This window comes from Mesocricetus auratus, unplaced genomic scaffold (assembly GCF_017639785.1).
Source record: "Mesocricetus auratus isolate SY011 unplaced genomic scaffold, BCM_Maur_2.0 Super-Scaffold_100676, whole genome shotgun sequence".
NCBI lineage: Eukaryota > Metazoa > Chordata > Mammalia > Rodentia > Cricetidae > Mesocricetus > Mesocricetus auratus.
Window position 1 is genome coordinate 1,753,833 of NW_024429266.1, and position 27,582 is coordinate 1,781,414.

Below are 27,582 nucleotides of genomic sequence, written 5' to 3' on the forward strand. Positions count from 1 at the left end.
CCTAGGGCACCCACATAGGGAAAAGAACACTGGTCCCAGGGGCAGGGAAGAGAGGGGCAGGTGAGGGAACAAACAGAACACCTCCAGGTCTCAAAGGTTAAGACTGGGGACAGGACAGGGTTGAAGGGAGGAGTGGTGTCAAACATCAGGATAGAAAACAGCCAAGCCCAGGGCTTCTCTCCCCACTCCACGTCTGGGTAACTGAGGATCACTGCTTGTCAGCCCACATAGACGCCGTCGCAGGGCTGGGGGAAGGGGCTTTTAGACCACCTAACCCAGCAACTGCTGTGTGAAGTTCTTCCTGTTTACACTTCAGGGGAAGCCCACAACTTGATCTTGCCTGTTTACTGTTCTTGCATACATCGATGCAGACAAAATTTAACACAACTGTGTTAGCACAGCTGTGACCACAATTGCACAGCGTGTAGACAGACACTTGGGCATCAAAGGGTTATTTTTTTTTTTGACACAGCTCCCTGGGAGGGAGGGAGAGCAGTGCCCAGGAAAGCAAGGAGAGATACCAGCTACTCTAGCTACTTTTACTCCCCTTTAAGGCTGCCTGGTTACGGTCCTGGGAAAGAAAACCCCTGCATTCCTCCCCTTTAATTGGGTTTATTGTTAAAGCACTTGGGGAGCTAATGCTCACAGACCTGTAGGAGCAGGTTTGCTGGCCAAGACCACAGACTGGAGCTCCTTTCCTGTGCGTCCCTGGGTAAGACAGCTTTGCTTCTTCTCTGGGCTTTCAGGGGAGGTTATCTTGTTTAACCAGAAACGTGGGATGCCGGGAGGGAGAGTGGGTTTGAAGACTCACTTCCTTTCAACCCCAGTCAATGTCTCCGGGCTCCAACGGTCTCAAGGGTAAGTTGTAGCAGTCAGGAAAGAGAAGTCTGAATGGGAACCTGGTAGGTGCTTCCTGGGGGAGCCATCTGATCGTTGCCTCGGGGCTGGCCCATGGGAACCTTCTGTACCCACAGGCAGGGACAGAAATAGGGGACCTTCATGCCCAGGTCAATGAGCTCCTAGCTGGGAGGTGAGGGGCAGAGGGTATCAGGGCTGACAGCTCCTTGGCACCCCCTTTTCCAGCTCACCTTTCATTCCTTCACCTTTGGAACCTTCCCCATCTATGGAGAAAAGGCTCACCTAGCCCACACCAGCATCCTTGGTTGTGGTGGGTAGCCTGTAGGTACAAAGGCCCTTGCAATTAGCCCATGGCTGCTCTTCATACTCCAGGGGAAAAGATGGCCTCAGGCCCTGAAGCAGCAGGGTCCCTTGCAAGGCTCAGCTTCCCGCCCCAGGGCCAAGGCTGCTGCTGCCTTAAGATGCAAGGCACGGCCACAACCTGCTACATCTGTCAGTCATAACCCAGCTCCTTCACCTTCCCCAGGGGCTCAACTGCTCCCAGAGTCTTTAAACTTCCCTAGCCTGGCTCTGTGGGGTTCTCGGAATAGGTCTGGATTCACCACCCACCCTCTCTCCACGTAAGTTTGACGCACAACACTAGCCCTGAGACGAGTGGAGGTGGCTGCAGTGTGAGCCTGGCCAGCCTCCTGCTCTGGAAACAGACAATCGATCATGAGGGAAATCTCCGAGTCGGGTCAAGAGGGTCTGGCAGGTTCCATCTCGGGTAAGGAGAGAATCTTTTCCAGATCACAGATCACAGACACCACAGGCAGAGTGGAGCCACCATTCCTACGGACTGAGCTAAACGGGGGACAAAGATGAGACCCATATCGGGGACAGACCAGAGTGCAAAGTGCTTAGTAATCGCTGGTACTGCTGCACTTCACGGCTGGCAATGGGCTTTTAGTTAACCTGGCGGTGGGATAGATGGCTCCCCACTTAGTGTATAGATGGGGCCACTGGTACTCAGAGAGAGAAGGGGATTTCCTGCTATAAAGCCAGTTACCACAGGCTTCCCTTGTGTGCTGGTAGCATCTGGACCCCAGTCCATTTCATGCTGCTATGGTGTGTGTGTGTGTGTATGTGTGTGTGTCTGTCTGTCTGTGTCTGTGTGTGTCTCTGTCTATCTGTGTATGTGTGTATCTGTGTGTGTGTGTGTGCCTGTGTGTCTATGTATGTGTGTCTCTCTCTCTGTGTATGTGTGTGTCTGTGTCTGTGTATGTGTGTGTGTCTGTGTGTGTGTCTGTGTGTGTCTCTGTGCATCTATGTATGTGTGTGTCTCTGTGTGTGTAAGAGTCCTGTTTAGAAAAATGAGGAAAACTTTGGAAAAGGCTGAGGTCTGAGAAAGTGAGGGTTTAAGCTGGAGCCTGGAGCAGCTCAGGCAATAAACACAGTGTGTCCAGGCTTCAACAATGAGGAATTTGAGCACTACGGGAGGCTCAGCCTTTTTTCAGATCATTGAAGCCATGTGTCTCCCAAGAATAAGTAAGGTGCTATGCAGCACGACAGAATCATAAGGAGGAAGGTGGAAGAAATGAGTGACACCCCTGCAGCCACCTCCAAAAACAACAACAACAACAAAAGGCAACAGGTCCCATGGTACGCTGACAAGGACACTGGTTGGAGCCTTAGAACTGGGTTCCCAGACCAACATGGTCACAAACTATCTGCTTGATCAAGGGGCATATTTTCTTTCCTTGAACACTGTTACTCACCAGTATATCTCATCTATAAAATGCTGTCGCTTTGAAAAGTGGCCAGGAAGCCACAACAGGGGTCATGCCTGCAAAATGCCTGGCACTGCCCTGTCCAAGGGCTCTGTCCTTACCCCATCATTCTGTAAGGTCTGGGAGCAATTCTGGCTAGAAGGAAAAGAAAACCATCTCTAACAGGAGGGGCTGGTAATTGTTTCATCTCCCCCATACACACACACACACACACACATACACACACGCGCACACACACACGCACGCACGCATGCACGCACGCACGCACGCACACCCAGCCAGACATAAATCGCCACACAGAATGCGCGAGTGAGTGACGAGGGACGGCACCCAGCCGCAGCAGTGTGCCAGAGCCAGGGAGTGAATGAGCTGTGGCAGCATGAATGAGAGGGGGAGCGGTGGAGTCTGAGGAAAGACAGCGGCTGCCTCTACAACTGCAGGCACGCAGGCAGCCTTGGTCAACAGCAAGGGGGCTGGGGCAGAGCAGCTGCCAGACAGCAAGTAGCAACGGGGGAGGGCTGCACAGCCTCCTGTCTGTGAGGATCAGAGCTGTGTCCCCAGAGGGAGGGTTTCTAACTCCAGGCATCTTGATGCAGCATCCTGAGTTCAGCCTGGCCCCTCCTCTGGCTCCTCCAATATGGATCCTTGCTGCCCCCTTCTGAGAGCCCCGGGGGAAAGGGCCTGCCTGGCTGTGACAGTTCCTAGGATCGAGTCCCAGTCCTGCACAGCAGAGGCACCTGGTGCATGAGCGTTAGGCATCATAGCCACCAATGTGTGACACGAAGACACACAAGATGATGGGTCATTAGCTCCTAAGGGCAAAAGCGCGTGATGTGTGGAGAGACATACCCAGGTCTATTTTCCTTCCTTTTGAGGTAGATGCCTGGTTTCTCAGCTGAAGACTGGGTGGGAGATACGGAGCTCATGCCTGGGGGCCGTGCCCTATGAAAGTGGTCTTCTAGCCCTTCAGAACCCCCAGGGAGATAGATGCTCATGTCCTGAGAGGCCTGGGAGAGAGCATGGATGGCTTGGGGGACAGCAGTTCCTCATGTGCGGTCGTGACCGTTCCTTCTGGGATGTTTACCAGTAGGTAAAACATCACCTGCTGCCCATGCTTGCCTTCCACGCTTGGTGACCAGCTCCCGCGCTATGCTGGGAGTACGCCACACGTGCTGGAGAGGATTCACGGGCCTTTTGATGCATTTGACTGCACTGGGGTACTAAGCAACAGGCCGGAGATAGCTAGTCCCATCCTGCAGACGAAACCGAGGAGGCCAGTGCGGTTAAGACTAAGCAGCTATCCCACTTTGCTGACTTCTGCCTGTGTCCCAGCCTCTCAGCCACCAAGGCAAAGCCACGGGGAGGGCTCTTCCTTCTGGCTCTGAGCTCTGCACTCCTAACCTGAAGCCAGCTTGTCAGGCAAGCAGTGGGGATGAGTCGGTTGAGCTTAAATGTGGAAATCTGGGGTTTTCCTCTAAAATAAACTGCGGGCCGAGCTGAAAGCCTTAGGTCGTTCTGTGAGCAGAAATTGGCATGCGGAGCTGGTGACGGGGCTGAGAACGAGCAGAGTGAGCCTAGGTGTTCCTCTCCAGCAGGAGGCTCTGGGGTCCTGCTGGCCGAGGAGCCACCGGGTGGCAACCTATGGGCTAGAAGCAATGGGTGCCAGCTGCACAGATGTCACCCCGTGCCTGTGACACCACACGGGAAGGGCAGGACTGACGGATGGAAAAAAAAAAAAAAAACAGGCTGCTCGGGGACTGCACGCATCCCTCAAGAAGACAAAGTAGAAAAAAAAAGGTATTGGAAACGACCTCACCTGCATGAGCCGATGTGTGCCGCCCCGTGAGCAGCCTGGGAGTGGGGGGTGGGTCCCTGGTTATTAAGAAAGCATCTCATCAAGGAGATGTGAGGACTGCTAGGGGACATGGCAGTAAGCAAGAACCCGCAGTCATCCTCAGAGCTGATGTGGCAGCTGGTGTGACGGAGATTCTACAGGAAGCCACAAGCATAGCAGAGCTATCTTTCCACATGGGTCCCTCTCAGGACTCAGGCCCACAAGACTGCAGGGTCTCACCTAGTTCACTAAGGAGAAAGGCCAAAAATACAGATATCTATGGTGATCTGCCTTGGGCTGCACGGCTGCAGAGCTCCAGTCACGATGGGCGTTTTCGGTGTGTTGTCAATCCAGGCTCTGGAGTCCAGAGGATAAACAGAGTCTGGTTCAGGTCAGAATTTTAGAAATTGTGGTACCAGGTCAGGAAAAATGCCCAGCTTTCATCCTCCGGACTGGTGTAGTCTGCCCCGTGTGTAGCTCTGCTTGGAGGCAGGGTACACATTCTTATTAAAGATGACACAACTGATAACCTCCCCCTCCCAGCACCCCGGGGTGCACGATGCAGGGCTTCCAACAAATCCCAGAGAGGACAAAGAAGCCTTATGGTGGCTAAGGGTAGACTTCTGGGGTAGACTGCTTGCTTAGTGTGGCAGGCTCTGGATGGACTTGATCTCCAGCACTAGAGAAGAAAAATAAATCTTGAGCTCTCCTGACTCGTCTGGGGTCGGGGAGAGCTGGCGAGGCAACGCCTTGCTGAGAAACTCCAGGCAGGAGTGCGGAAAGCATGCCAGTGCCTCCTCTGCAGGTGGAACCGGGAGCCATTATCTGCGGGTTTAGAGCCAGAGAGATGGCACGCAAGGGATTCCCTGGCCCTACCCTCCCCCTTTTGATGTGGCACGCAAGGGATTCCCTGGCCCTACCCTCCCCCTTTTGATGTGGCACGCAAGGGATTCCCTGCCCCTACCCTCCCCCTTTTGATGTGTTCAGGACAGCTTAGGGGCACCATGTCCTCCCTGCACTGTGCATGCAGGGTGGAGGGAATGGGTTTGGATGGAAATTCCACAGGTGGGCTAGGACACAAGGGTTCCAGGACTCTGGCAAGGGCGGCGCCGACTCCTTAGATGGTCCTAAGTGGATGAGAGGAGGCCACAGGGAGCAAGGGAGTCGATGTAGGGGTCAGAAAGCGTGGGATCATGATGCGCGCCCTGCACACGTGGGCTTAGTGAGGACACTACACAGGTCCTCACCTTCCGAAGAGTTCTACCTGGGTGTGGGTCTGGACCCAGTGGAGCTGAGGAGGGGATAGTGAGCCCCGTGGGACACCACAGCGGGGCCTCTTGCCCGCTGGGCTCGTGCCCAGCATCTCTCAGCCATATCTCATCAACAGCCAGGCAGGCTGCCAACACGGGTTAGAGCGCTTGTCCCAGAAGCACAGGGAGAACTCATACACACGCCAGGGCTGGGAGCTGTCCGTCCTGCGTGTCCTCTGGGAGGAAGTGTCCCCTCTGGATCCCCCACCCCCTTGCTAGAAACTTAAAGGATCCCAAGAGGCTAGGAAGACCCGACCAAAACCACAGCAAGACCGAGGCTTCATCTCTTTGGGGTTATTTCTAGAGAGGATGATAACCTAAAACAGGGTAGCCAAACACCAAACGCACTGTAGAAGGGAACTGGGGGGGGGGAGTGACCTGACAGAGTGTCCCAGAGACTCAGGACTGGACTCAGATCCTGTTAGTCCTCCTTCCGACGCCAGGACAACGACAGGAAGCTAGGGAATCTGTCTTTCTGCCACCATCTTGCCTCCCTCCCACTGTGCCTCAGACAGGACTTCCTATCAATGGCTTCATCAGGGTGCCACCATCTGCACAGGCTCAGAGCAATGGCAAAGAAAAAAGGCACCCATCCACCATTCATACCCATCTTAAGCCTAGCTCCTATCTGAAACCAACCTACTTTGCAGGGGCTTAGGCTAGCTAGACCTCCTGTGTGCACCAGGCTCAGTAACAGGCACCGCATGTTGGGAATGCTTGTGCTTTAGGTACATTGCCCGGCACTTTGCCTGTAGAGTTCCATGGAGGCAGCGTCCATTCTTTACAGCTAGGTTGCAAGCGTTTGCAGGGCCAGGCTTACATCATGGAAATACCTGCATTCAGTCCTGGGTGTGCAAGAAGCACTTAGCAAATGCTCACCGGAGGGAAGGAAGGTTGCCACCTCGTGATTCAGAGACGGTCTCATATGAACACGGCCATTTTTCTTTGCCAGGAGTCTTTGGTGTAGAATCCTTCCTCACAGAGGTCCCACTTCGTTGAGGGGTGAGGGGCGTAAACCAGGCACACATGCCAACACGGGGGTTGCCTCTTGAAGGCCTCCAGGGCTCTGTGGGAACTAAGCTCTAAAGCCCAACGGCAGACCACCTTGGAAGCAAAGCGCATAATATCATAGCCCAGGGCGACTCTGAAGTCGGGGAGGGGGGAGAGGAGGGTAAGACCGGGGTAGAAAGCAGCATGACCCACCTGGGGTGTGCGTAGCCCCTCCCCCTCCCTCCCTGTGCCCACCCCACCTAGGCATCCCTTCCCAGGAAGTCTCTGTGACATCATGGATCGTGGGAGCCCAGCCCTCGAAGGTGTGGGGTCCGGATCTGGGACCTGAGTGTTCCACACAGATGATGAAGCTAAATTGTCAGGGGTGGGCGGGAAAGATGCTTTCCACGGCTTCTCCTCAGCTAAGAATACTATGTTTTTAAAGCTATTTAGGAGCAATGGGAAGGAAGGAACACTGAGCCCAGATCAGCTACCGAGGCCCCGGGAGCCTCCTGCAGAGCAGTCGGTCATTCTCCGCAGGACCTGAAGGGGGAGTGGTGTGCACAGTCAGGCTTCAGGCTCTTCATCAGCCCCCCACCCCCTCACCCAGAGCGAGCTCCAGGCCCTGGTGTTCTGTGGAGGGGAGAAACCAAAAGGGAGGCGTTGCAAACCAACCTTGCCCATTGCAAATCAACCTTGCCCATTCCGCACCGTTAGACACGGACCTCTTTACCCTTGGCTGCTGCCTTCTTCAAGACCTTCCACCCACAGGGTGCTACCCAGTAGGAAGCTATCCCTGGACACCAGCTAGCCCAGCCACAAGACTGACACATTGCCACGGACAAAGCTCAAGTACAGCCGTCCCCCACCTTCCTTTTCTGGCTGCCTGGTAGGCGCGGGTCCAGGCATTCCCCCAACACCAAGGGTCCTGAGAGATTTGGAATTTGCAGTCTGCAAAGGCGTCAAGCTCTCACCTTATCCGTCTTCCTCGAGCACCTGCCCCCCCCCCACAGTCCAGGAAGTTAATAGAGAGAAGGGGATTCGAAGCACAGGTTCCAAACCAGCGCCCTGCGCCAGACACAAAGCTGGAGACGACCAAACATTTCATGCACGTGTGTGTGCACGTGTGCGTGCCCGTGAACGTGCATGTGTGTAAAGGCCAGAGGACGGTCAGCTGTCACTCCTCAGTTGCTGTCAGATGCTGTCAGATGTTGTTGTTTTTGAGACCTCTTGGGCGTAGAATAGGCTGGCCCAGCAGCTGTCCCCACCTCCCCGGGGCTGGAGCTATAAGCATGCTGCATTCAGCTTTTCCTAGAGATCAAGCACAGATCCTCCTGCTTTCAAGACAGTCTACTAAAGGGCCTCAGGGATTTTTGTGGGCATTTGCTTTTGTCTTAAAGTGGGACGAGAGCCGCTGCCTGCGAGGAGTGACCACTAGACATCTTTTCCTACTTCTCTGTTAGGTTCAAGGGGTAGAGGGTGTCGGCAGAAGGGGTGTGTCTCCCATCACTCTCAGACGCTCGGTAGCTGTGCACCCCGCTAGCCTGGCTTCCCTCCCTGCCTTGGGAACTTTGTGCTCTGTTTTCCTGGAGGGAAGCCCCTCTCTGTGCGGTGTCTGCTTGTTTGACTCCTTCGCCAGCTTCAAGCCTCAGCCTGAATCCAACCTGCGTGCAATGCCTCCACTGGCCTTGTCTGAAGACACCTGCTTTGTCCCAGTGACCCACCAAGTCTCTTGCCACTTAGCCACTGGCGTGGGAGTTTCCTGGCTGTCTCATTGCCTGCCTCTTTTTTGCCTGGCTGCCCCAGGATGGCGGGCCACCTGATGTCCACCATCACCTATGTAGGCCCTGGAACATCACCTGTACGACATACATGTGTGCAGCCCCAGAGCTTTGATGCACCCTGAGGGCATGCTCCAATTCATATGCTAAAAAAAAAACAATCCCCCCCAGCTCCATGTGCATGCCGTGGGGGAGGCAGGGGAAACACAGTGATCCCTCACAGGAGAGGCTGCAGGTAGGGGTAGGATCGGGGAAGGAGAGGCAGAGCTTTGATGGTATGGAGGAGCCAGGCTGACTTCAGAGTCTGAACAAACACAGGAAGTTCCTGGGCACAGCTCTGATGCCCCACAGCTAGGCATGCCGCATCCATCTATACTCCGTGCACCTTCACTAATGCGCAGATTGCTCTCGGGCTTCTACCCCCACCCCCACCCCCCCACCCCACCCCCGATCTGATCCACACCCTATGGCATCTAGCAAGCAGACACAGAGCAGCCGCCATTCACCGAAGTCGCTCCAGCAACTTTTAGAAAGCAGGTGGGAGAATGCTCTTATTTTTGCCGTTTTACCGGGTTCTGCCCCCAGTCTTTTCTTCTGGCCGTTACGTCATGATCCGGGTGTTTTTTAGATTCTCTCGCAACCTGTTCTGTCTTATTTGGGAAACACTTTGACCAGACCTTGTCTTGCTTCCCTCCCTCCTTCCCTCCCACGAAGCTTCCCAGGCAGATTCAGCTCTGGAGGGGATGGGGCGAAAGGAGGAGGAGGAGGACGACTGTGGTTCCTGGAAGAAACAGACCACCAATATCAGGAAAACCTTCATCTTCATGGAAGTGCTGGGATCGTAAGTCCTGGGGCTGGGCTGCCTGCTCGGTCGGGGAGGGCAGCCCCTGGAATGAACTCCCAGTTGCACTAAGAGACTTGGGCAGAATGTTACATAGCCCTGAAGTTAAAAGAGTGTCAGAAAATATGCCTGTTACTTTAAGGGCATTAAAAGACACCACCACCACCCACCCCCAGATTCTGTATCCTGAGCCACCCCAGTGGCTCCTGACGTACTCCCGGAGAGCAGGTGGGCTCTTCACACACCCCCCCCCTCCCGGTCAGCTCCCCTTGACACTCCCCCCCCCATCCTTATTCCTGTGCTCTGTAAGTGCTGGAGCTCATGGTGTCTGGGCCAGGCCCCTGGACAGCAATCACACGGCTGGCTGACTCCATGTGAGGTTTGTCTGGAGGAGACTCATCACACTCAGTCCTGCCTGTGCCCCAGGAGGTCACAGCCTCTGACGCAGGCCAGCCAGCAGCTCCAGCCACCAGTCTGTGCCTCTTCAGAGCCCCAGCTGGCCAGCTAATGAGCCAGGGATAATTGGGCCTAGGCAAGCGAGGAGTCCACAGGCTGCTCCCTCCATAGCAAGCTTTCTAGTCAGTGCCGGCAAAGGGTCACTCCACCCTGCCTTGGCCAGGGTGCTGTGACCTCAGACAGTAAGAAAGATAGGCACCAGGCACCACTGAGAAGAGACTCAGGCCGTCCCTACACAGCGAGGTATCTGACTGTGTGTGCACAGGGGGACACAGAGGCAGTGTTGGTAGTCAGAGCCCTGGCCCTTCCTTCAAGGGCCCTGCGGACGTGGGGGTGGCTAGAAAACGCAGTTGGCAGAAGCGAGGCCAGGCTCACAAGTGAAATCAGAAACGATTTGCTAAGCCACCCTAAGCTCCAGCAGTGGGGAGCTAGAAGCCCAGGTTGACGAGGGCTGATGTGGCACCGCCTCCCAGAAGACATCCAGAGGCAAATGCGTCCTCCCTCATGATGATCAGGGAAGCCCACCAAGGCAGCATTGTGCAAACCTAGAGGGACTCAGGAGCCACTCGAGAGCTACGCTCCAGCTTTTAAAGGAGCTTAGGCACGAGTAAAAGGTGGGATGGACTCAAATAAACCCTTCCACCTAAATCCAACTGTCAGCATTTCACTGCTGGGCCATCCCCGCGTCCTTCAGTTTCAACACCTGCAGATTCAGCCATCAGAGAGTCACATAGAGAAGGAGAATGCTGGGTCCGTCCTCGACATGTTCAGGTTTTCCCCTGTCCTCATTCCCCAAAACAGATATGATTGGCACAGCACTTACCCCAAAAGCTAAGATTCCAACCCCGGCTAACCTGATGCTCTGATAGCTGATCTCCAGGGCCCTTCACCCCCGAAGCATGCCAAATCCTGCTGGGTTACATGCATCCTGCCCCCAGAATCTTCAGAGGCCTCTAGGATGAAGGAGTGGATAGTCAGCCTCCTTGTCTTCTGGGGACAGAACGGGGTTACTACCAGCAGTGCATCGGCAAGACACACCCGTAGTCCTAGCTGTGCAGGAAGCTGGAGCGAGAGGGTCATGTGACCCCGGGAGTTTGAGAGCAGTCTGAAGATAGTAAGATCCCCCATGCAATTAAATTAAGTAACTCATAAATAAAAGCTAATTGAACTTATCCAGGAGTCTTTCTTCTCTCACTGCCTGTGAGCCTGTCCTCTCCTGCTACCACCACTGGCCACACCACGCTGTGTTGACGGGCTGCGTGAATTGACTCTGCCAAGCCTTAATGGGGTCTGCCATGTGGGGAAACATCCACAGCTAAAGCAGAGTCTGTGAGGACTACACAGGGGGGAGCAGCCTCCTGGTCCCCACGTCTGCCCCATGCAATCCACAAGGGAAAGAACATATACCGGGCACGTCATCCCGCTCATCTGAGTGCATGGTGACAATGGAAACCCACCAGCCACACATTCCTCCTCTATTCTCTCCCCCCTTTCCTTTCTGGCAAGCTCCCTGCCAGCCGGTGCTACATTCTCTGTCTCAACCTCTTCCCCCACAGAGGAGCTTTCTCAGAAGTGTTCCTGGTGAAGCAGAGAGTGACTGGGAAACTCTTTGCCCTCAAGTGCATCAAGAAGTCACCAGCCTTCCGGGACAGTAGCCTAGAGAATGAGATTGCTGTGTTGAAAAGGTAAGTTCTGGGGACGAGCAGGGGAAGGGGTCAGGGCCAGCAGGGGTGGGGAGGGGGAGGCAGGTGCAGCTGTGGGATTCTAACCTGCCCGTCCCTCAGGGTTTCCACACCTGTGGGGCTCGTGTCCTTTGAGTTGCTGTCAGGTCAGTCAGGGGGCGGCTGGGTCAGATGAATTGCGTGCCCGGCAAACTGACTGGGGAACTCACTAGTTCATACATGTCGGCCAGAGAGTGAGTAGCTCAGAGAATCAAGAGACAGCTGATGGCCAACAGCGGGAAGAATCAAAAACTCAGTAGGCGGTCTGGTTTGATCCAGAGAGAACCCACACTCACCCTGGAAACTTCCAGAGGCTGCACTGATGCATCTATCGCCAACTTTCACAGTGAGACTCTTACCCCGAGCCCGTGGAATGCCTGTGACATACTAAAAGTGTGACAGGCTCACTGGCACACAATCAGAACCGTTGGATGAGGCACACCTAGCCTAGGAGCCCACATTGCCCAGCTGGGAAGAAGCACCCATAATTACCTGACTGGCTATAATCCAGTAGGAGGTAGTGTATGGAGGCGACAGGTTCAGTTTTTTTTGTTTGTTTTTTGTTTTTTGTTGGCCCACATGTCTGCTGAATGTGAATTATTCGATGTGTTTTTCAAAGAAGACAGATTTTGACGAGTGAGTAGAATTTTTGTGGGCAAGGAGGCAGCACAGAAAATAAATTCAAGAGTTTCTGCAAACCCTTGTGTGAGGCGAAAGCATGCACTAGAATCCCCACAGCTTTGTGTGGGTAGCATCAAGGACAGCCAGCGAGAGCAGGGTGTGGACCGGAACACGGTTTGCAGAGGGCCCTTTACCACAGGATCAAGGATGCAGGCTTAACTCTGTGAACAAAGAGGACTGAAGGAGGGATTTCAAACAAGGAAACAGAATCAGATAAATAATCTCCCGTCTTAGGCAGGCAGGAGGGTGGGCCAAGGAAACCAGCCTAGAAGACATGAGTTCCATTATAAAACCCTCATAGCAATTGACGGAGGGTGAAGAAAACACGAGAGGTGGGATTGTGTGCAGACAGTTAGGGGTTAACTGACAGGAGCGCCCAAGAGCAGAACATTTGAAATGATCCCGAGACTAAGCCAAGCGCCCAGTAAAAGAATAAAGAACAGCAAGCCTAGACTTCAAGGAAACAGGAAGAAATCGGTTGGAACATGTGGACTGTAGATGTCTACTCAACTCCACTGGGAGTTGCAGGGAGGCACACCGTAGTGAGCTTTCTTACTGCACTGTATTAACAGTCTAGATTTTTCAGGACACATCAATTCAAGGTATGACTACTAAGGAAGTTAATATGAGCATTGCCAGTCTATTCAGGTTCTAGGAACCACGGTACCAGCTTAAAGATACCCTTAAATCAGATAATTGCCATTGGCTACACCTTTCCTAAGCACTATGCTATGTATTTTCATTTTTAAAAAGACTTTTTTTCGATTTTACAATGTATTTATCATCATTATTATTATCATGTATACACATGCCGGGCATGTGGAGGTCTGGTCCCAGGGGTTGAACTCAGGCCACCAGACTTGTACAGCAAGCACCTTAATCACTGAGCCGTCTGCGTTTTCCTCCTTTAGTCCTGATATAACTATAGGAGAGAGATGTGCTTTTCAGGCCAAAATCAACCAAGCAAACAATAAAGAGCGGATCTGAGAAAGCCAGCTAAAGTTAGGATATGCCAGAGTCAGGTGGAATCCTAGGCCCCCAACTCAGTACCAACCACACCTAGAGACAGTCTTCCTCCCCAGGAATCCACAGGAAAACTTCTGGGAAAGCCACACCCCTTGTCTGTCTTGATTCTTCTGCTTAACTCAAGGGCAGGGCTTCACAACAACCGGTGGACCAGACCATTCTATCCATGCTGAGGGTGGCCCTGTCACATTACGGACTATTTAGCAGTCTTCCTACCCCCACCCCACAGGTGCCAGTGGCAGTCCCAGCCTCCAACAACAACGTTCAGAAATAAGTTTCTGGAGGGCTGGGAAGACGGCCCGTCAGTTAAGAGTACACACAGCTCACGCAGAGGGCCCAGGTTCAGCTCCAAGCCCCGAGACCACGACTCATAAGCAGCTGCTGGAACTCTGATTCCAGGGAGTCCAACACCCGTTGACCTCCGCAGCCATCTGCAGGCATATGGTGAACATACATTCTTGCGGGCACATGTGAATGCACACACACGCAAATAAATACTTAAAAAAAGAAAGTTATTCTTAAAAATACATTGCTAGATATGGTGGTAAATGCCTTTTAGCTTAGCACTTGGGAGACGCAGGGAGGAGGATCTGCACAAGTTTGAGGATAGTCTAGCAGTATACACAATGAGTTCTAAACTACCCTGGGTCTGACCTACATAGTAACGTCCTGCCGAAAGAAAGGAAAGGAAGGAAGGAAGGAGAAAAGGAAGGAGAAAAGGAAGGAAGAGGGGAAGAAAGAAAGAAGGGAGGGAGAGAGGGGGAACCAAGAATCACAATGCAAAGGATAATTAGAGGGATAGATGATTGGAAAATAGATATAAGTTAAAGATAGATGATAGATAGATAGACAGACAGATAGACAGACAGATGATACACGGTGTAGCATGAATTCTAACAGGTCTTAATAATAAAAGCCTGGAGTCAGATATTGGGAAAAACGTTGAAAGTTCAGAGAGACACAGACATCTCTACCTCACTAACTTCCCATCTTCCCCATCACTTCCTCCCTCCACCCAGCCATATCACTTCCTGTCTGTCTGTACAGACCTCCAGACCTCTTATGGTTAACTACAGTCTAGCTCTGCCCTCTGATCTCCAGGCAAGCTTCATTTGTTAGAGTATAAACAAGATATCACTACAACATGGATGCATGCACGAACGGATACATGGATAGTCGCCAAATGTCCTTCAAGGGGCAAATGTCCCGACAGAGAATCACTTATCTAAGGCGGTCCACAGAAAGTCAGCATCTGCTTTTTTTTTCCTCTTCATACCTCAACTCCCTTTTTGTCATTACTACATTAATTATTTTTGTTGTCACTGTGACAAAATACCTGACCCCCCCCCACTCAAAAAAATGTAAAGAAGGAAGACTATAGTGGCATCTTGATTCTCCAGTGAACTTGCGGTGGTGGCTACGCTTTTAATCCCAGCACACAGGAGGCAGGGCAATCAACGTGATTGGAAGCCACACCCATAGTACGTGCCCATGGGATGACACCACCAACACACAGAGCAGGGCCCTTCATCCGCACCTGCTTTGTGCTGGCCTCGTGGGGAAGGCTTCTCAGACCCAGTCAATCCTCTTACACTTACTTTGTCATCCACGCAATCTGGCAGAAATTTGCGTCTGGGCCGGCAGCCTTTGCCACTTGAACCACACGCACCCATCAATCACAGATTCTTATCTTTCCCAGGATCAAGCACGAAAACATAGTGACCCTGGAGGACATCTACGAGAGCACCACCCACTACTACCTGGTCATGCAACTGTAAGTGACGGGGCTCGGGGAGGAGGGTCAGGGGAAGAGTGGCTGCCGGGTGAAATGAAGAACGCTCCAAGGGCTCTGAAATACCGTCCTTCTGGGTGCTGGGCTGAAGGGCCGCACTGGGCTGACCGTGGAGTTGGTTCATACCAGCATGGGCTTGCCGGTTGGGATATTTCCCACGTCAGACAATAGCTCTTTCCAACCATAAGGTCTTCTGGGGCTTCCCAACCACTCAGCCGCTGAAGAGGTAAATGCCAGGCATAAGGGAGTCCACCAGAATCCTCCTCTGGAGCCACCTTTAATGAGTCTATTTCTATGAACTCCACCTATTAACACCATCCTAGGATAAAGTGGCTGTGAGGGAGGAAACCTTAGGAGGATGATTTCAATTCAGAATCAAGAAGGAATTTCTCAAGCGAGATCTACTTAAATTAAATGCAGACTACATGGTACACCCTCCTGCCTGACCATAGAATGGTCCCTGTGTCTGTCACCATCACTGAAGTAAGAGTTGCAGGGGTGGAGCTGTTGTAACTACAAGGTGTCAGCTTTCAACATGATACCTAGAAATACTCAGAACACACTCAAGGAGAACGCAGTCTTCCATTAGAGACTGCAAGTTCTCTAGCACTCATGTTCTAGTACTGGCTGGAAACTTCTAGAAACATAGCATAGATGACAGCAGAAGGTCAGTCTTGATTTTTAAGCTCCTAACTTCCCATTCCCCATTCCATTCAAGTTCCAAAATACTCCTACGTCTCTGTCTGAAATTGCAGGCATGGGTAGCCCAGTTTCCCTAAAGAGGAAAGTAGTCCTATTATAAAGGTATGCATAGTGAATCTTTCACACTTTGCTACAATGGCTTCCTGTGACCTGGGGAAAGCAAGGAGAGCATCCATAGGAAGGAATTCCTAGCTTTTCCAGGTTCTCTAACCAAGGTCATTTGAAATACAATAGAAGCTTCCAGAAAAAGATCAATTAACCAATGCTTGAACGAAAGAGATGGACCCTAGTGGCTGTCTCAGACACCCAGAGGGAGTATTCTGCGGCAGAAGAATGTCTCCCTGCATCCTCACATCCCACTTTGGGGTGCCTGCCTGTGCTTACAGCCTGAAGCTTCAGGGAAGTGCTTGGCCTTTGACCCCACGTACGAAATCAGATTCTTGTACCCACAGTGTTTCTGGGGGCGAGCTTTTTGACCGGATCCTGGAGCGTGGGGTCTACACAGAGAAAGACGCCAGCCTGGTCATCCAGCAGGTCTTGTCGGCCGTGAAATACCTCCATGAGAACGGCATCGTCCACAGAGACCTGAAGGTGACGGGGCAGGAATGCTGGGTGGGAAAACGCACGTCTGTCAGGAACGCAGGGTGGGCTTCACGATGCCTCATCAAGCCTGAGGAAGTAGAGCTCTCCAATGAGAGTGTGGGCCTGGGTGGACCCTAAGAGCCCTCATGCTGATCCCAGGTGATCACTGTCCAACTACATCTCAGCCTTTCTACGAGCCTTTCAAATGCCCTCCCCATGAAGACAACAAAACAGCCCACAGTCCAAGTCAAGTGTAACAAACACTCACTAAGGGTCTAAACCACAACAGGCACCGCAGCAGGCTTTGGGAGATAAGAGACAATTAGCCGAGGGCTCTGTCCCTCAAAATGCAGTTTAGGGTATCAGGGAGCAGGGAGAGGTGAGCAAAGCCAGCACCATAAGCAAGACACAGAGCTGCAGGATGCAGATAGGAGGAAGATGGAAAGGAGCAGGGGAAGGGGTGTGGCCTCCGAGTTGGGAGTCCAGGGCTTAGCAGTCCAGGAAATCCCGTACCAGGAAGACTGGCACGCCGTTCAGGAGGTTCCTTCCTACGCTGCGTTATCTCCTTCTGCAGCCCGAGAACCTGCTGTACCTCACCCCCGAGGAGAACTCCAAGATCATGATCACTGACTTCGGTCTGTCCAAGATGGAGCAGAATGGGGTCATGTCCACGGCCTGTGGGACCCCAGGCTATGTGGGTGAGTCCAGGAGCCCGTGGAAGCTGGCCATGGGTCTGTTCAACCACCAGGGGTTCGAGTTAGCTTTCTGTTGCTGTGTGCGACAAACACCATGGCCGAAAGATGAAAGGGCTTATTTGATCTAATATCTTATAGCATGACGGTAACTCAGGAAGGAAACAGGAGACAAAGGGGAACTGAAGAGGAGGCCTTGGAGGGATGCCCACTGCTTGCTGGTTTTCTCAGAGATGACACCACCCACAGTGGGCTGGGCCCCTCCCATCAGTCATTAAGCATGCAAACATCCCATAGACTTGCCCACGGGCCAATCTGATGGCAGCAATTCCTTGACCCGGGTTCCTTCTTCCCAGATAGCTCCAGCTTGTGTCAGGTTGGCGTAAACTAACCAGCCCAACTGATGCCGTGTCAGTTTGACACGCAGATATGTAACTATTAAACCATAACCTTTCCTTTCTTGATTGTTCCCAACATATCGTGCCAGCAGCACAGTATCATACACAGTCAAAACATTTCCAACACTTTCAAAGTTCGACAACTTTTTAAAATACCCAGTCTCTTGCCTGTGGGGGTTTCCTGTAAAATACAAAACCAAGTTAAATGCTTTCTTACTCCAAGAGAGAACCGGTGTGAAGCTTCGGTCGAAGCAAAGCACAAACAGAATCTAGCATAGTAAATGCATCAGTGATGACATTTGGGATTCACAGTCTCCTTGGCTCCAAAGGGCTTGGGCAGCTCATTTCTCTGACTCTGCTATACACAACACAAACAGTTTGTCCCATAGACTCAAGACATCTAACTGCACACCTGCTACCATCCTTGATGGTCACCTGACAACCCTGGAATCTGTAGTATCCCGAGGCTTCCACCTCAATGAAGCCGCACCTTCAGCCTCTCCTGGCCTCACTACATGGAGACTCTGACAATGACACACAGGGCCAACCCTGAACTACTCTCCGTGACCCATTCAAAACCAGTACCGTGTGGCAGCCTCTTCTGCATTACTTGCCAAGTTCTGCTGCCAGCTTGATGTGCGGTCCGATGAACCCCAGACTACAGCTGACCCTGGAGAAACACTTCCCAGAGGACTTCAGCTCAATAATGCTGGCCTCTTGCTAATCTCGGCCGACTTTTAAGCTCCAGTTGGCCATAGGCCATGGATCCTTATTTATTTATTTATTTTTGGCTTTTACAAGACAGGGTTTCTCTATATTGTTTTGGAGGCTGTCGGACCAGCCCGGCCTCGAACTCACAGAGATCTGCCTGTCTCTGCCTCCCGAGTGCTGGGATTAAAGGCATGTGCCACCACCACCCGGCTAGGCCATGGATTCTTAATTCAAAACATCACACGCACAACCCTGGTACCCTTTACTTTCCTGAAATTTCACAAGCCAGGCCTCCATCCACCTGCACCCCACTTGAAAGTCTTATCTTCCATGGTCCCATAATAGCTCATTAATCTCTGGACATTTCGCGACCCTTTGAAGCCCAGTACCCCCACACACAAACCCTCCACAATCTCCCCAAAACTGACGTGGACAGGTCTGACACAGCAATATCCCCACTTTCTCTGGTACCCATCTCTAGCCTACTTTGCCTTTTGCAGCAGTGATGAAAACACTGAAGAAAGCGCTCTCAGAGGACAGGAAAAAGGTTCTTTGGCTTGTATGCCCTGACACAGTCCATCTAAAGAGGTCAGGACAGCGCCTCAAGGCAGGAAGGACCCTGAGGCCAGAACTGAGGCAGCGGCCACGGAGGATGCTCCTTACTGCCTTTCTCGGCCTGCTTCCTTATCCCACCAGCCTGCTTCCTTATCCCACCGGGGACCACTTGCCAGGGGGCGGCACCAACCACAATGGCCTGGGCTGCTGTTCTATGTTGTTTTATTTTACTCGCTTTGCTTTTGGAGGGCCCGCCACCCAGCTCCCAAATGAATCACACACACGGAGGCTTATTCTTAACTATGAATGCCCAGACTCACCCTGGCTTGTTTCTTGCCAGTTTTTCTTAACTTAAATTATCCCATCTACCTTTGCCCCTGGGCTTTTCCTGTTCATTCACTTCTGGAAATCTTACTCTTGCTCCATGGGTCGCTGTGTGGCTGGGTGGCTGAGTGGCCGGTCTCCCCGACGCCCTCCTCTCCTTGTTCTCTTCCTCTCTCCGCCCTCGCTTATTTTTCTATTTATCCTCTCTGCCTGCCAGCCCCGCCCACCCTTGCTCCTGCCTCGCTATTGGCCGGCCGTTCAGCTCTTCCCTGGGACCATCAGGTGTTTTAGACAGGCAAAGAATCACAGCTTCGCCGAGTTAAACAAACGCAGCATAAACAAAAGTCACACTCCTGAAAATAATATTCAACCACACTGGGCTCCTCCTCGTCCCACATCAGCCCCAAATCAATAAAATGCCCCCACAAACCCACCCCACAGGCCAATCTAATGGAGGCCACGCCTCAACTGAAGTTCCCTTTTCCTGAATAACTCTCTAGCTTGTGTTAAGTTGGCAAGCGCAACAGATAAAACCCACAGAGAAAAGTGACTGTGTGGGGGCACGTCCATCCTCAGGGACTGTCTAGTCGAGCCCTTGGCCAGCCCACTTGCCTCTCTAACCCTGCCCTTTACAGAGCTCGGCCTGAGTCCTTCCAATAGACTCTTAGGCATCCTTTGCCACCGTCACAACCTGAGCGAGATTGGCAGAGAGCTAAGGGCTGGAGCGACTCACCCCTTTTGCCCCCTACACTAGACCCCCGACTGCTAGGAGTCTGGCCCCACGTGATGACGAGTCTGGACCCAAGGGGTATGAGCACGTCACGTAACTCTGGGACGCACGTGGGAGTGGCGGAAGCTGGGCATTGTGCCTGTTCAGCTGCCAGGATTCCTGAAAAGAGAGGCACTGACAGGCACTTGGTGATCGCTGACCTGGGACTTGAGAGGAGGAAGAGTGACAAGGGAGTCAGTGTGATGTTGAATATAATATATTTATTTATCAGAGAAAGAACTTACACACAAGCTGGGAGATCAGAAGTGTGACAGGCCTCCAAAGAGAGAGCTTACTTTTTCTTTAGCTTCCTTTTATTCTCACCTGTGCCCGGACCTTTGTCCACACCCCAAAAGAGGGTGTGGATTATATTGTGAGCTCACCCCTATTTAGGCAGCTACCACAGGATGGACTCGGGAAACTAGGAGTCCAGACTCCCAGGAAGAACCTACTCTGTCCCACAGGGAGTTAAGTCACTTACCTAAAGATGTGGAATTCTGTGGATACTAAAGCTACTATTGGGGGTACCCTCAGAAGGCAGCTCTCTCTGCCCGACTCTCTCCCATCTGAGGGACGCATGGCTGATGGTCTTACTGAGCCCTCAAGCTCCTGCCCTAGGCAGGTACCCAGAGACAGATGAGTAAGTTCCCGCCACCTCCTGGGGGCTTCCTGACAAGAATGGGGTAGGGAGACTCTGCCTTCTGGGGCTTCTTCTGCAGTGGGGAAGAGACCATGCCACCCTGCAGATCCCTGCTCTGAAGACAGAGACTGGGGTCCCTCGTGTGAGCACACACACACACACACACACACACACACACAGCATTCCCCCACCACAGCTGCCAGCTTTGTTCTTAGGAAAAGGTGCTTGTCTCCTAGTTAACTTTCAGAGGGAGTGATGGAGCTGGAGACCTCCAGGCTGATGAAGGAATCACAAGCAGCTTATGGAAACTCCCAGATGGATGGAGGAGCAGGTCTCTCCTCTCAGGAAGCGTTTGTCTGCTTGGGGAGATACAGTCCCCGCCTTTGGGGAGTTTTCAGTCTCATAGATGTTCCCTACCCTACCCTTCCATCCCCTACTCCCATCGTTTTTCCTATTCTCTGCTCCTCTCTCTGGCTTCCTCTCTTGTCCCTAGCCCTGAACCTACCATTGATTTCCTACAGCTCCAGAAGTGCTGGCCCAGAAGCCCTACAGTAAGGCTGTGGACTGCTGGTCTATCGGCGTCATCACGTACATATTGTGAGTAAAACCTGGCGTCGGTGTCCGTCTCAGGGACTGCTCACCCTGTCTCCCTTCATGTATCGTGTGTACATGTGTGATCATACACTCACAAGCTCACTTATGTACATATACACAAGCTCATGTATGTATACACACACATATACTCACACAAGCTCACTTATGTACATATACACAAGCTCATGTATGTATACACACAGGCTCACTTATGTACATATACACAAGCTCATTTATGTACATACACAAACATACCTACACAAACTCACTTAGGTACATACACACATATACACACAAGTTCCCTTACATACACACACATGCACACATACAAGCTCACTTATGTCCATATACACACAAGCTCACTTATACACACACACACTCAGTTATATACACACACTCTCTTACTTATGTAAATAACTCCTCTGAGCTCCACCAAGCCGTGAACAGAACCCAGCCTGCACTCACTCTTCAGCCCCGTAGACCACCCTCCTTTGGGGCTCTGCATCCCCACCCTGTGTGCAAGCATGTTGCGCTCCAGTCCCTCTGTGGAACCAGCAAGTAAATGAGAGACCAAGGCTTAGAAACCATGCAGGCTGAAGCATCTCACCTCCCCACACCCAACAGTGGCACCATCTGAAGGCAACGTCATGAACCAGTCTCTCAGGCAGGGCCTTCTCCTGCACACATGCTCAGGTTCTCCCTTTCCTAGCCTTCCCACACACACACACACACACACACACACACACATACACACACACACACACACACACACACGCATGCACACACGTACGCACACACCCCTAGTATTCCCCCACCACAGCTGCCAGCTTTGTTCTTAGGGAACAGCGCTTTAATCCTAGTGCGGATTCTGTTAAACAGCGCTCTAACTCATTTACTCAAATAATATCTGTCTGAGTCGTCCCCTAGGCTGGGGCCTGGGGATGGAACTCAGTTGGGAGAGAGCCTGCCTAGCATGCATGGAGCCCTGAGATCAAAACTCAGTGGAGAGATGGGGGCTAGAGAGAACTGAAGAGTCGGGAACACTTGCTGCTTCTCCAGAAAACCCACATCAGGCCTGCAACTCTAGCTCCAGGATTCTGATGCCCTCTTCTGGCCTCTGCTGCATACCTGTGCACATGTGACACACAGACCCAGATAATAAACATGTGCATGAAAACGAAGCGTCCTTCTTTAGAAAATAAAACCTGGTTATGGCAGCCCGCAATTGTAATCCCGGTACCTGGGAGATACAGGCAGGAGAAGCAGAGGCTCAAGGTCATCCTTAGGACTATATAGCAAGTTCAAAGTTAACTTTAGGCTACAGGAGACCCTGTCTCGAAAAGTAGACCAAGAAAGCCCAATCCCTTGTGATGTCCCTCCCCCCCATTCTCCTTAAGAGAATACTCGAGAGCCAGAGGAATTGAGGGCTCGGTGGGCAGACGTCCTTCCAGAGACTCTTGTTCAGACCTTGGCCCTGCATGTCCTTGCTCTGTGGGACCTGACCCCGTTCTGAACGACGGACGGGCCTACCTCCTGGTCAAACTGCTCCTCTGGGACCCTCACCGACTATGAGTGTGTACAGTGGGAGGCTGGAAGGAAAGAGAGGTTGGTCCAGGGAGGAGGGGATGTCTAGCAGACTCCCTCCTCCCTGTCTTCCTGCAGGCTGTGCGGGTATCCCCCTTTCTATGAAGAAACAGAGTCGAAACTTTTTGAGAAGATCAAAGAGGGCTACTATGAGTTTGAGTCTCCGTTCTGGGACGACATTTCTGAGTCAGGTGAGTATGAGGGCAGAGGCTGCAAAGAGAAAAATTCTTGATGGAGATGACGGTCCCTGGGGCTCACACAGGAGAAGCATGCCAGAGAGAGCAGAAGTCTTTAACTGGTTTCAAAGGAGTATGGGAAGCTAGGGCCGCTGCCCTTGATTCCCTGGAGGAAGGCACAGCAGCGAGGGAGAGACGAGGAGGGGTGTTAGCCAGATGAGGGGCCAAGAGTGAAAAGTCCAGCCAGAGACGAGGGTTGTGTGGGAGAAGGCAGCATGGAATCCAGGCAGGAGAAGGCATGCATCCCATATGCGAAAAAGCAGCCATGCATGCTTGTGGGGCCTGGTAAGTGGTGGTCAGAGATGGGAGAAGCCAGCTCTCACGTGCCAGCCCACGTGTTTACAAGCAATTGCATGCACACAGTGTGCAGGCACATCGGTGTGACGTGACTGGCAAGGTTCCCCTGTACGTGTGGGTGAGGCTGCCTAGAGCTCTCTTCTCCGTGGCTTGTGGTGGGTTGTTAGGTGGTTTGCATTCCCTCCTCTCCTTCCTCTAAGATTTAAAACCACCCCTTTGCAAGATTAGCTAAAGATGCATTCACCACCACCCACCAGCCCGGGAGTGAATTTCTATCCGTCATGAAGTCTGCTCCTCAGCTGAGCCTCTGATATTCCCCTTAGCCAAAGATTTCATTTGCCACCTGCTGGAGAAGGACCCAAATGAACGGTACACCTGCGAGAAGGCCCTAAGACACCCCTGGTAAGTGACAGGTGGGATGGGCTCTGTATCCCCCCTCCCATTCTGGTTCCCAAGGCCAAGCTAACTCCCGTGAAGCCCCTGAACATTAAAAAAGGCAGTACTGAGGCATCCAGGAAACACCCGTGTTCATCAGGCCCAGGCAGCCTGCGGACAGTCTTGGGTTGGGCCAGCCTGGACCTGCAGAGGCCAGCCAAGTGTTCTAATCACCTCCCATCACTTCCCAAGGGTTCATTCTCCAGGCTAGGCATCGGCTTCTACATGTTACAGTGTTTAGCACTGGTAACCAAAGAGGCAACCTGTCCTAAGGAGAATGTTGCCGGGGGCTGTAGCTCAGTGGTAGAGTGCATGCCTAGCTCTCAGGAGGCTTTTAGGTCAATCCCTAGCTCTGCAGATAGTGTGAGTTTGTGCATATGCATGTGTGTGTGTATGTGTGTGTGCATGCGTGTGAGTGTATGTGTGCGCGTGTATGCTCATGTGTGTCATGCATGTGTGCACGGGCGCGTGCGAGAGTGTGAGATGTGACTTGATAGTATGAATAAACCTTGAGACTTTTCACGTTACCCCTGGTTCTTCTGCCCCCTCCCATAGCAGGCACGGAGCCCTTCGTCTCTCCGGGTTCCCCCCTAATCTTATTCAGCCTTTCTTCTCCAGTCCCCCACAGTCCTAGCCAGCTATCTCCGATCCAGACAGACCTAGGAGCTAGGCCACTCTTCCTGCCTTCCCCCTTGCCCTCACCCCAGGCTCGTTCTCTGCCACACCTTTGGTGGCGCCCGGAAATATCCATCCCCCTGGCTTCCACGTCACCTGTAGGATCCAGATCCCCTGCACTGAAGTCCTGGCTCCTTAGTTCGCACAGACCTTCCGTCTCTCCTCCTTCTAATCGCACGGCTCGCCATGAATTTCCCTAGCCCACAGCACGCAGCTAGGGTAGTGGCTCCTGGTGGCCTTGGTCCCATCTCTCTCACTTCCCTCCAGTCCCCTGGTGGCTGTACCAGTATTGTGCGCATGCCCATGTGTCTGAGGAGCACTTGGAGACAGGTGAATAAGAAGTCAAAGAGAGGAGTAAGGCCTGGCCTGCATGGTGGGGGGGGGAGTATTACAGGGGATAGCCCCACATGGACTGGCTGCTGAGCAAGGATAAGAGTCCAGGTGAGCAGGTGAGCAGCCACAGGGTGGCCTGTGGTGTAAAGCATCTATGACACCTACTCAGCGCTGCTGAGTAACACATAAACAGCCATGGGCAACGCCTGTCGGTGCTCATAGCTGCACCCAGTGAGCTCTTCCTTGCCAACAGCAGGCATTGGATGAGCAAGCCAGTTCCCTAGGACCACAGTTTGCCAGCACTGTTCTCAAAGTTTTTGGTTTTGCCAAATCGTAAGGCCCCGATGGCCTGCCCAGGGATACACAGGAGTCCTCTCCTGTTGAAACCACCCTTCTCCTGGGACATCCTATCCATTGAACCCAGCCCTGCATGCTCAGAGCCCTGTCCAACTTCTGACTTGAGTGTCAGGGTCACCTGGTAGCCAAGTCCCCTCCTACGTGCCAGGATTGACGGGAACACGGCCCTGCACCATGACATCTACCCATCTGTCAGCCTCCAGATTCAGAAGAACTTTGCCAAGAGCAAGTGGAGGGTAAGCCATGCTCAGAGGCTGAGCGTGCTCTTCTGGGCCCTGGGGAGGCTGGACCGTCTGGGGTTGGGCTTCCCCAGGGCATCCCTCTCTCGGGCAACAGCAGTGGCCTGTCCTCTCTGTGAGCTGGGGCATGGGCAGGTTGGTTTCCAGAGGCTCCAGAGAGAAGCTGGAGGCCAGCAACCTCTGCAAGAGCAGAACCGGACACTCCCTGCCTCCCCAGCAAGCCTTCAACGCGGCCGCAGTGGTGCATCACATGAGGAAACTACATATGAACCTGCACAGCCCCAGTGTCCGTCCCGAGGTGGAGAACAGGCCACCCGTGCCCCCAGCTCCTGAAGTCTGCGGAACAAGCTCCCACGACAGTACCATCACAGAAGCCCCCCTCCTGGACCCAAGCACACCCCTTCCTGCCCTGACCCGGCTGCCCTGCCCACACAGCTCCCGGCCTTCAGCTCCCGGAGGCCGCTCCCTCAACTGCCTGGTCAATGGTTCTCTGCGCATCAGCAGTAGCCTAGTGCCCATGCAGCAGGTCCCCCTGGCCACTGGGCCCTGTGGCTGCTGCTCCAGCTGTCTAAATATCGGGAACAAGGGGAAGTCCTCCTACTGCTCGGAGCCCACGCTCTTCAGAAAGGCCAACAAAAAACAGTACGTAGTCTCAGGCAGTCAGCCTCGCCCATGCTCATCCACCTCAGAAGGGGGCAGGAACACTTCGCTTAAAAGACATGAACACAAAAGTCAGGCCCACTGATAGGCAGGCACAGGGTGGTAGGAGCCCTGGGCCCAGGCAAGGGAAGCTTCTGCCACCAGCCAGAAGAAACCAGCTAGGTCTCACCTTTGGCTTGAAGTTTGCTCATCTATAAAATGTGTCATGCTGCAGAGGTCTAGTGCAGAGACAGGCTGGGCCTCGGCCCTAGAGCAGAGAATTTGTTTCACATGCATAATACGCTCAGTCCCAAGTGCTGAACAAAGGACAAGGCAGATGTGTGAATGAGAAGTCCCGGTGCTAGATTCATTCTCCGACTCACCAGTGCTTCCCTATTTGGGGCAGGAAAAGAAGGGAGCCCTGGGGGTCTTTACAGCAAGGCCTCTTCCATCAGGGCTTCAGAAAGGAAAACGTCGTAGCCGTGGGTGTGAAGAACACCAGCTGTTTTCCTTCTTCCCTAAATAACTCAAGGGCTGACTCTACTCTGCCTCCCTTCCAGGAACTTCAAGTCGGAGGTCATGGTACCAGTGAAAGCCGGTGGCACCTCCCACTGCCGGGCCGGGCAAACGGGAGTGTGTCTCATTATGTGATCCCAGGAGCCTGTGAAGTTTTCAGGTAAGATCCCAGGCTGGCACGTCACGCTGGGGATCAGGGGAACTGTTGTCCAGAAGGGAAGACCCACTCCTGTGGTTAAAGGAGGTACCGGGTGAAAGCCCCACCCTCACGCAGTGTGCTTCCCTTTTCAGGAGACACGGCTGACTCTTCTCTACCTTTCTAAGCTGGCATCTGCCCTGCAGAGGAGGACAGAGAGCAGTGGAGCCGGGCTGGCTGCAGCAGTGTGTGGCTTGAAGCAGTAGCCTGTTGCTGCCTGGGGCACACACTCGCAAGAAACTGCCGAGGAGCCCCAAGGCCTGGACATTGCCTGAGGCCATGGGGCAGGACACAAGGCATCCCAGCCTCCAGGTCTCCCGACCTGCCCATTCCATGCCCCCTCCCCATCCTATGTGCAGTGACTCCGTGCAGTGTCCATAGATAGTGCTCATCTGGGTCTGTATTGTTTGTTGTGAAAAGCTCTACGGGCTGACCAGGCTGTGCCACTTCCTCCAAGCAAAGCCATATGGGAGTCTGGCTGGGACTCCCCGCTCTGCATACTCACACTGGCCTCTCTGGCCCCACAGCCAGGCTGGGCTCCACATCGTAGTACCTGCCTATTCGCATGAATGCCAGGCTGTTCCGCAAAGGCCTGGGGGCACTCACAACTCTAGTCCTTCCCTCCAGGATTAGCTTCCACTGCACTGAGACCCAGGACACTTCAAAGCTCTCCCTGCCTTTGAAGCACAGCATTGCCCATCCTCCACCGCGGAGTAGGGAAAGCCAAGACCATGGACTGTGAGCACTCCTCCTGGCCACACACCTCACACACCACCAGTTCAGAATTCGGGGAACTGTTTCCATGTCAGCCAGGTCTCCTGCCTCCGGCTTCCTCTTTCCCCCTGGAAGTCAGGTGCATTGTTCTGTCTGTGTTTGAGATGTCACACCCTCAAGCTTCATGCTCTGTGTTGTGCTCAAATAAAATGGACATATTTTTCTCTATGAGGTTTCACTCATTCTGTCCAAGTCAGAGGCAGCTCATAGATAGCTGGACAGCTAGAGGTTGGTGCAGCCAACATATATTGGGAGCCAAGTGCCTAGACACACAA

The 27,582-nt window shown here is 52.9% G+C and overlaps 1 protein-coding gene across 2 annotated transcripts; it reads left to right on the forward strand.

The window, feature by feature from the left end:
- Nucleotides 1-552: 552 nt before the first annotated feature.
- On the forward strand, nucleotides 553-27,475 carry Camk1g (calcium/calmodulin dependent protein kinase IG). Of its 2 annotated transcripts, none has more exons than XM_005082845.4 (13): nucleotides 553-712; nucleotides 9,257-9,383; nucleotides 11,396-11,524; nucleotides 14,967-15,041; nucleotides 16,214-16,352; nucleotides 16,918-17,041; nucleotides 20,954-21,029; nucleotides 22,689-22,801; nucleotides 23,467-23,545; nucleotides 25,092-25,179; nucleotides 25,400-25,824; nucleotides 26,382-26,497; nucleotides 26,629-27,475. In XM_005082845.4, exons 2-12 carry the CDS (start codon nucleotides 9,286-9,288, stop codon nucleotides 26,470-26,472), a joined length of 1,437 nt encoding a protein of 478 aa, XP_005082902.1. In that variant the 5' UTR covers nucleotides 553-712; nucleotides 9,257-9,285; the 3' UTR covers nucleotides 26,473-26,497; nucleotides 26,629-27,475. The 2 variants fall into 2 exon arrangements, with proteins under 2 accessions (XP_005082902.1, XP_012978106.1); XM_013122652.3 differs by lacking the exon at nucleotides 553-712 and adding an exon at nucleotides 1,408-1,624.
- The last annotated feature ends 107 nt before the right edge of the window (nucleotides 27,476-27,582 follow it).

What these genes read in the sequence shown, in the direction of transcription:
- Camk1g (XM_013122652.3), top strand. Translation starts at nt 1,573, where the DNA reads ATGAGGGAAATCTCCGAGTCGGGTCAAGAGGGTCTGGCAGGTTCCATC. An exon ending in TCTGGCAGGTTCCATCTCGG is followed by an intron (nt 1,625 to 9,256) that starts GTAAGGAGAGAA and finishes CCTCCCACGAAG; the next exon opens with CTTCCCAGGCAGATTCAGCT. An exon ending in TTCATGGAAGTGCTGGGATC is followed by an intron (nt 9,384 to 11,395) that starts GTAAGTCCTGGG and finishes CTTCCCCCACAG; the next exon opens with AGGAGCTTTCTCAGAAGTGT.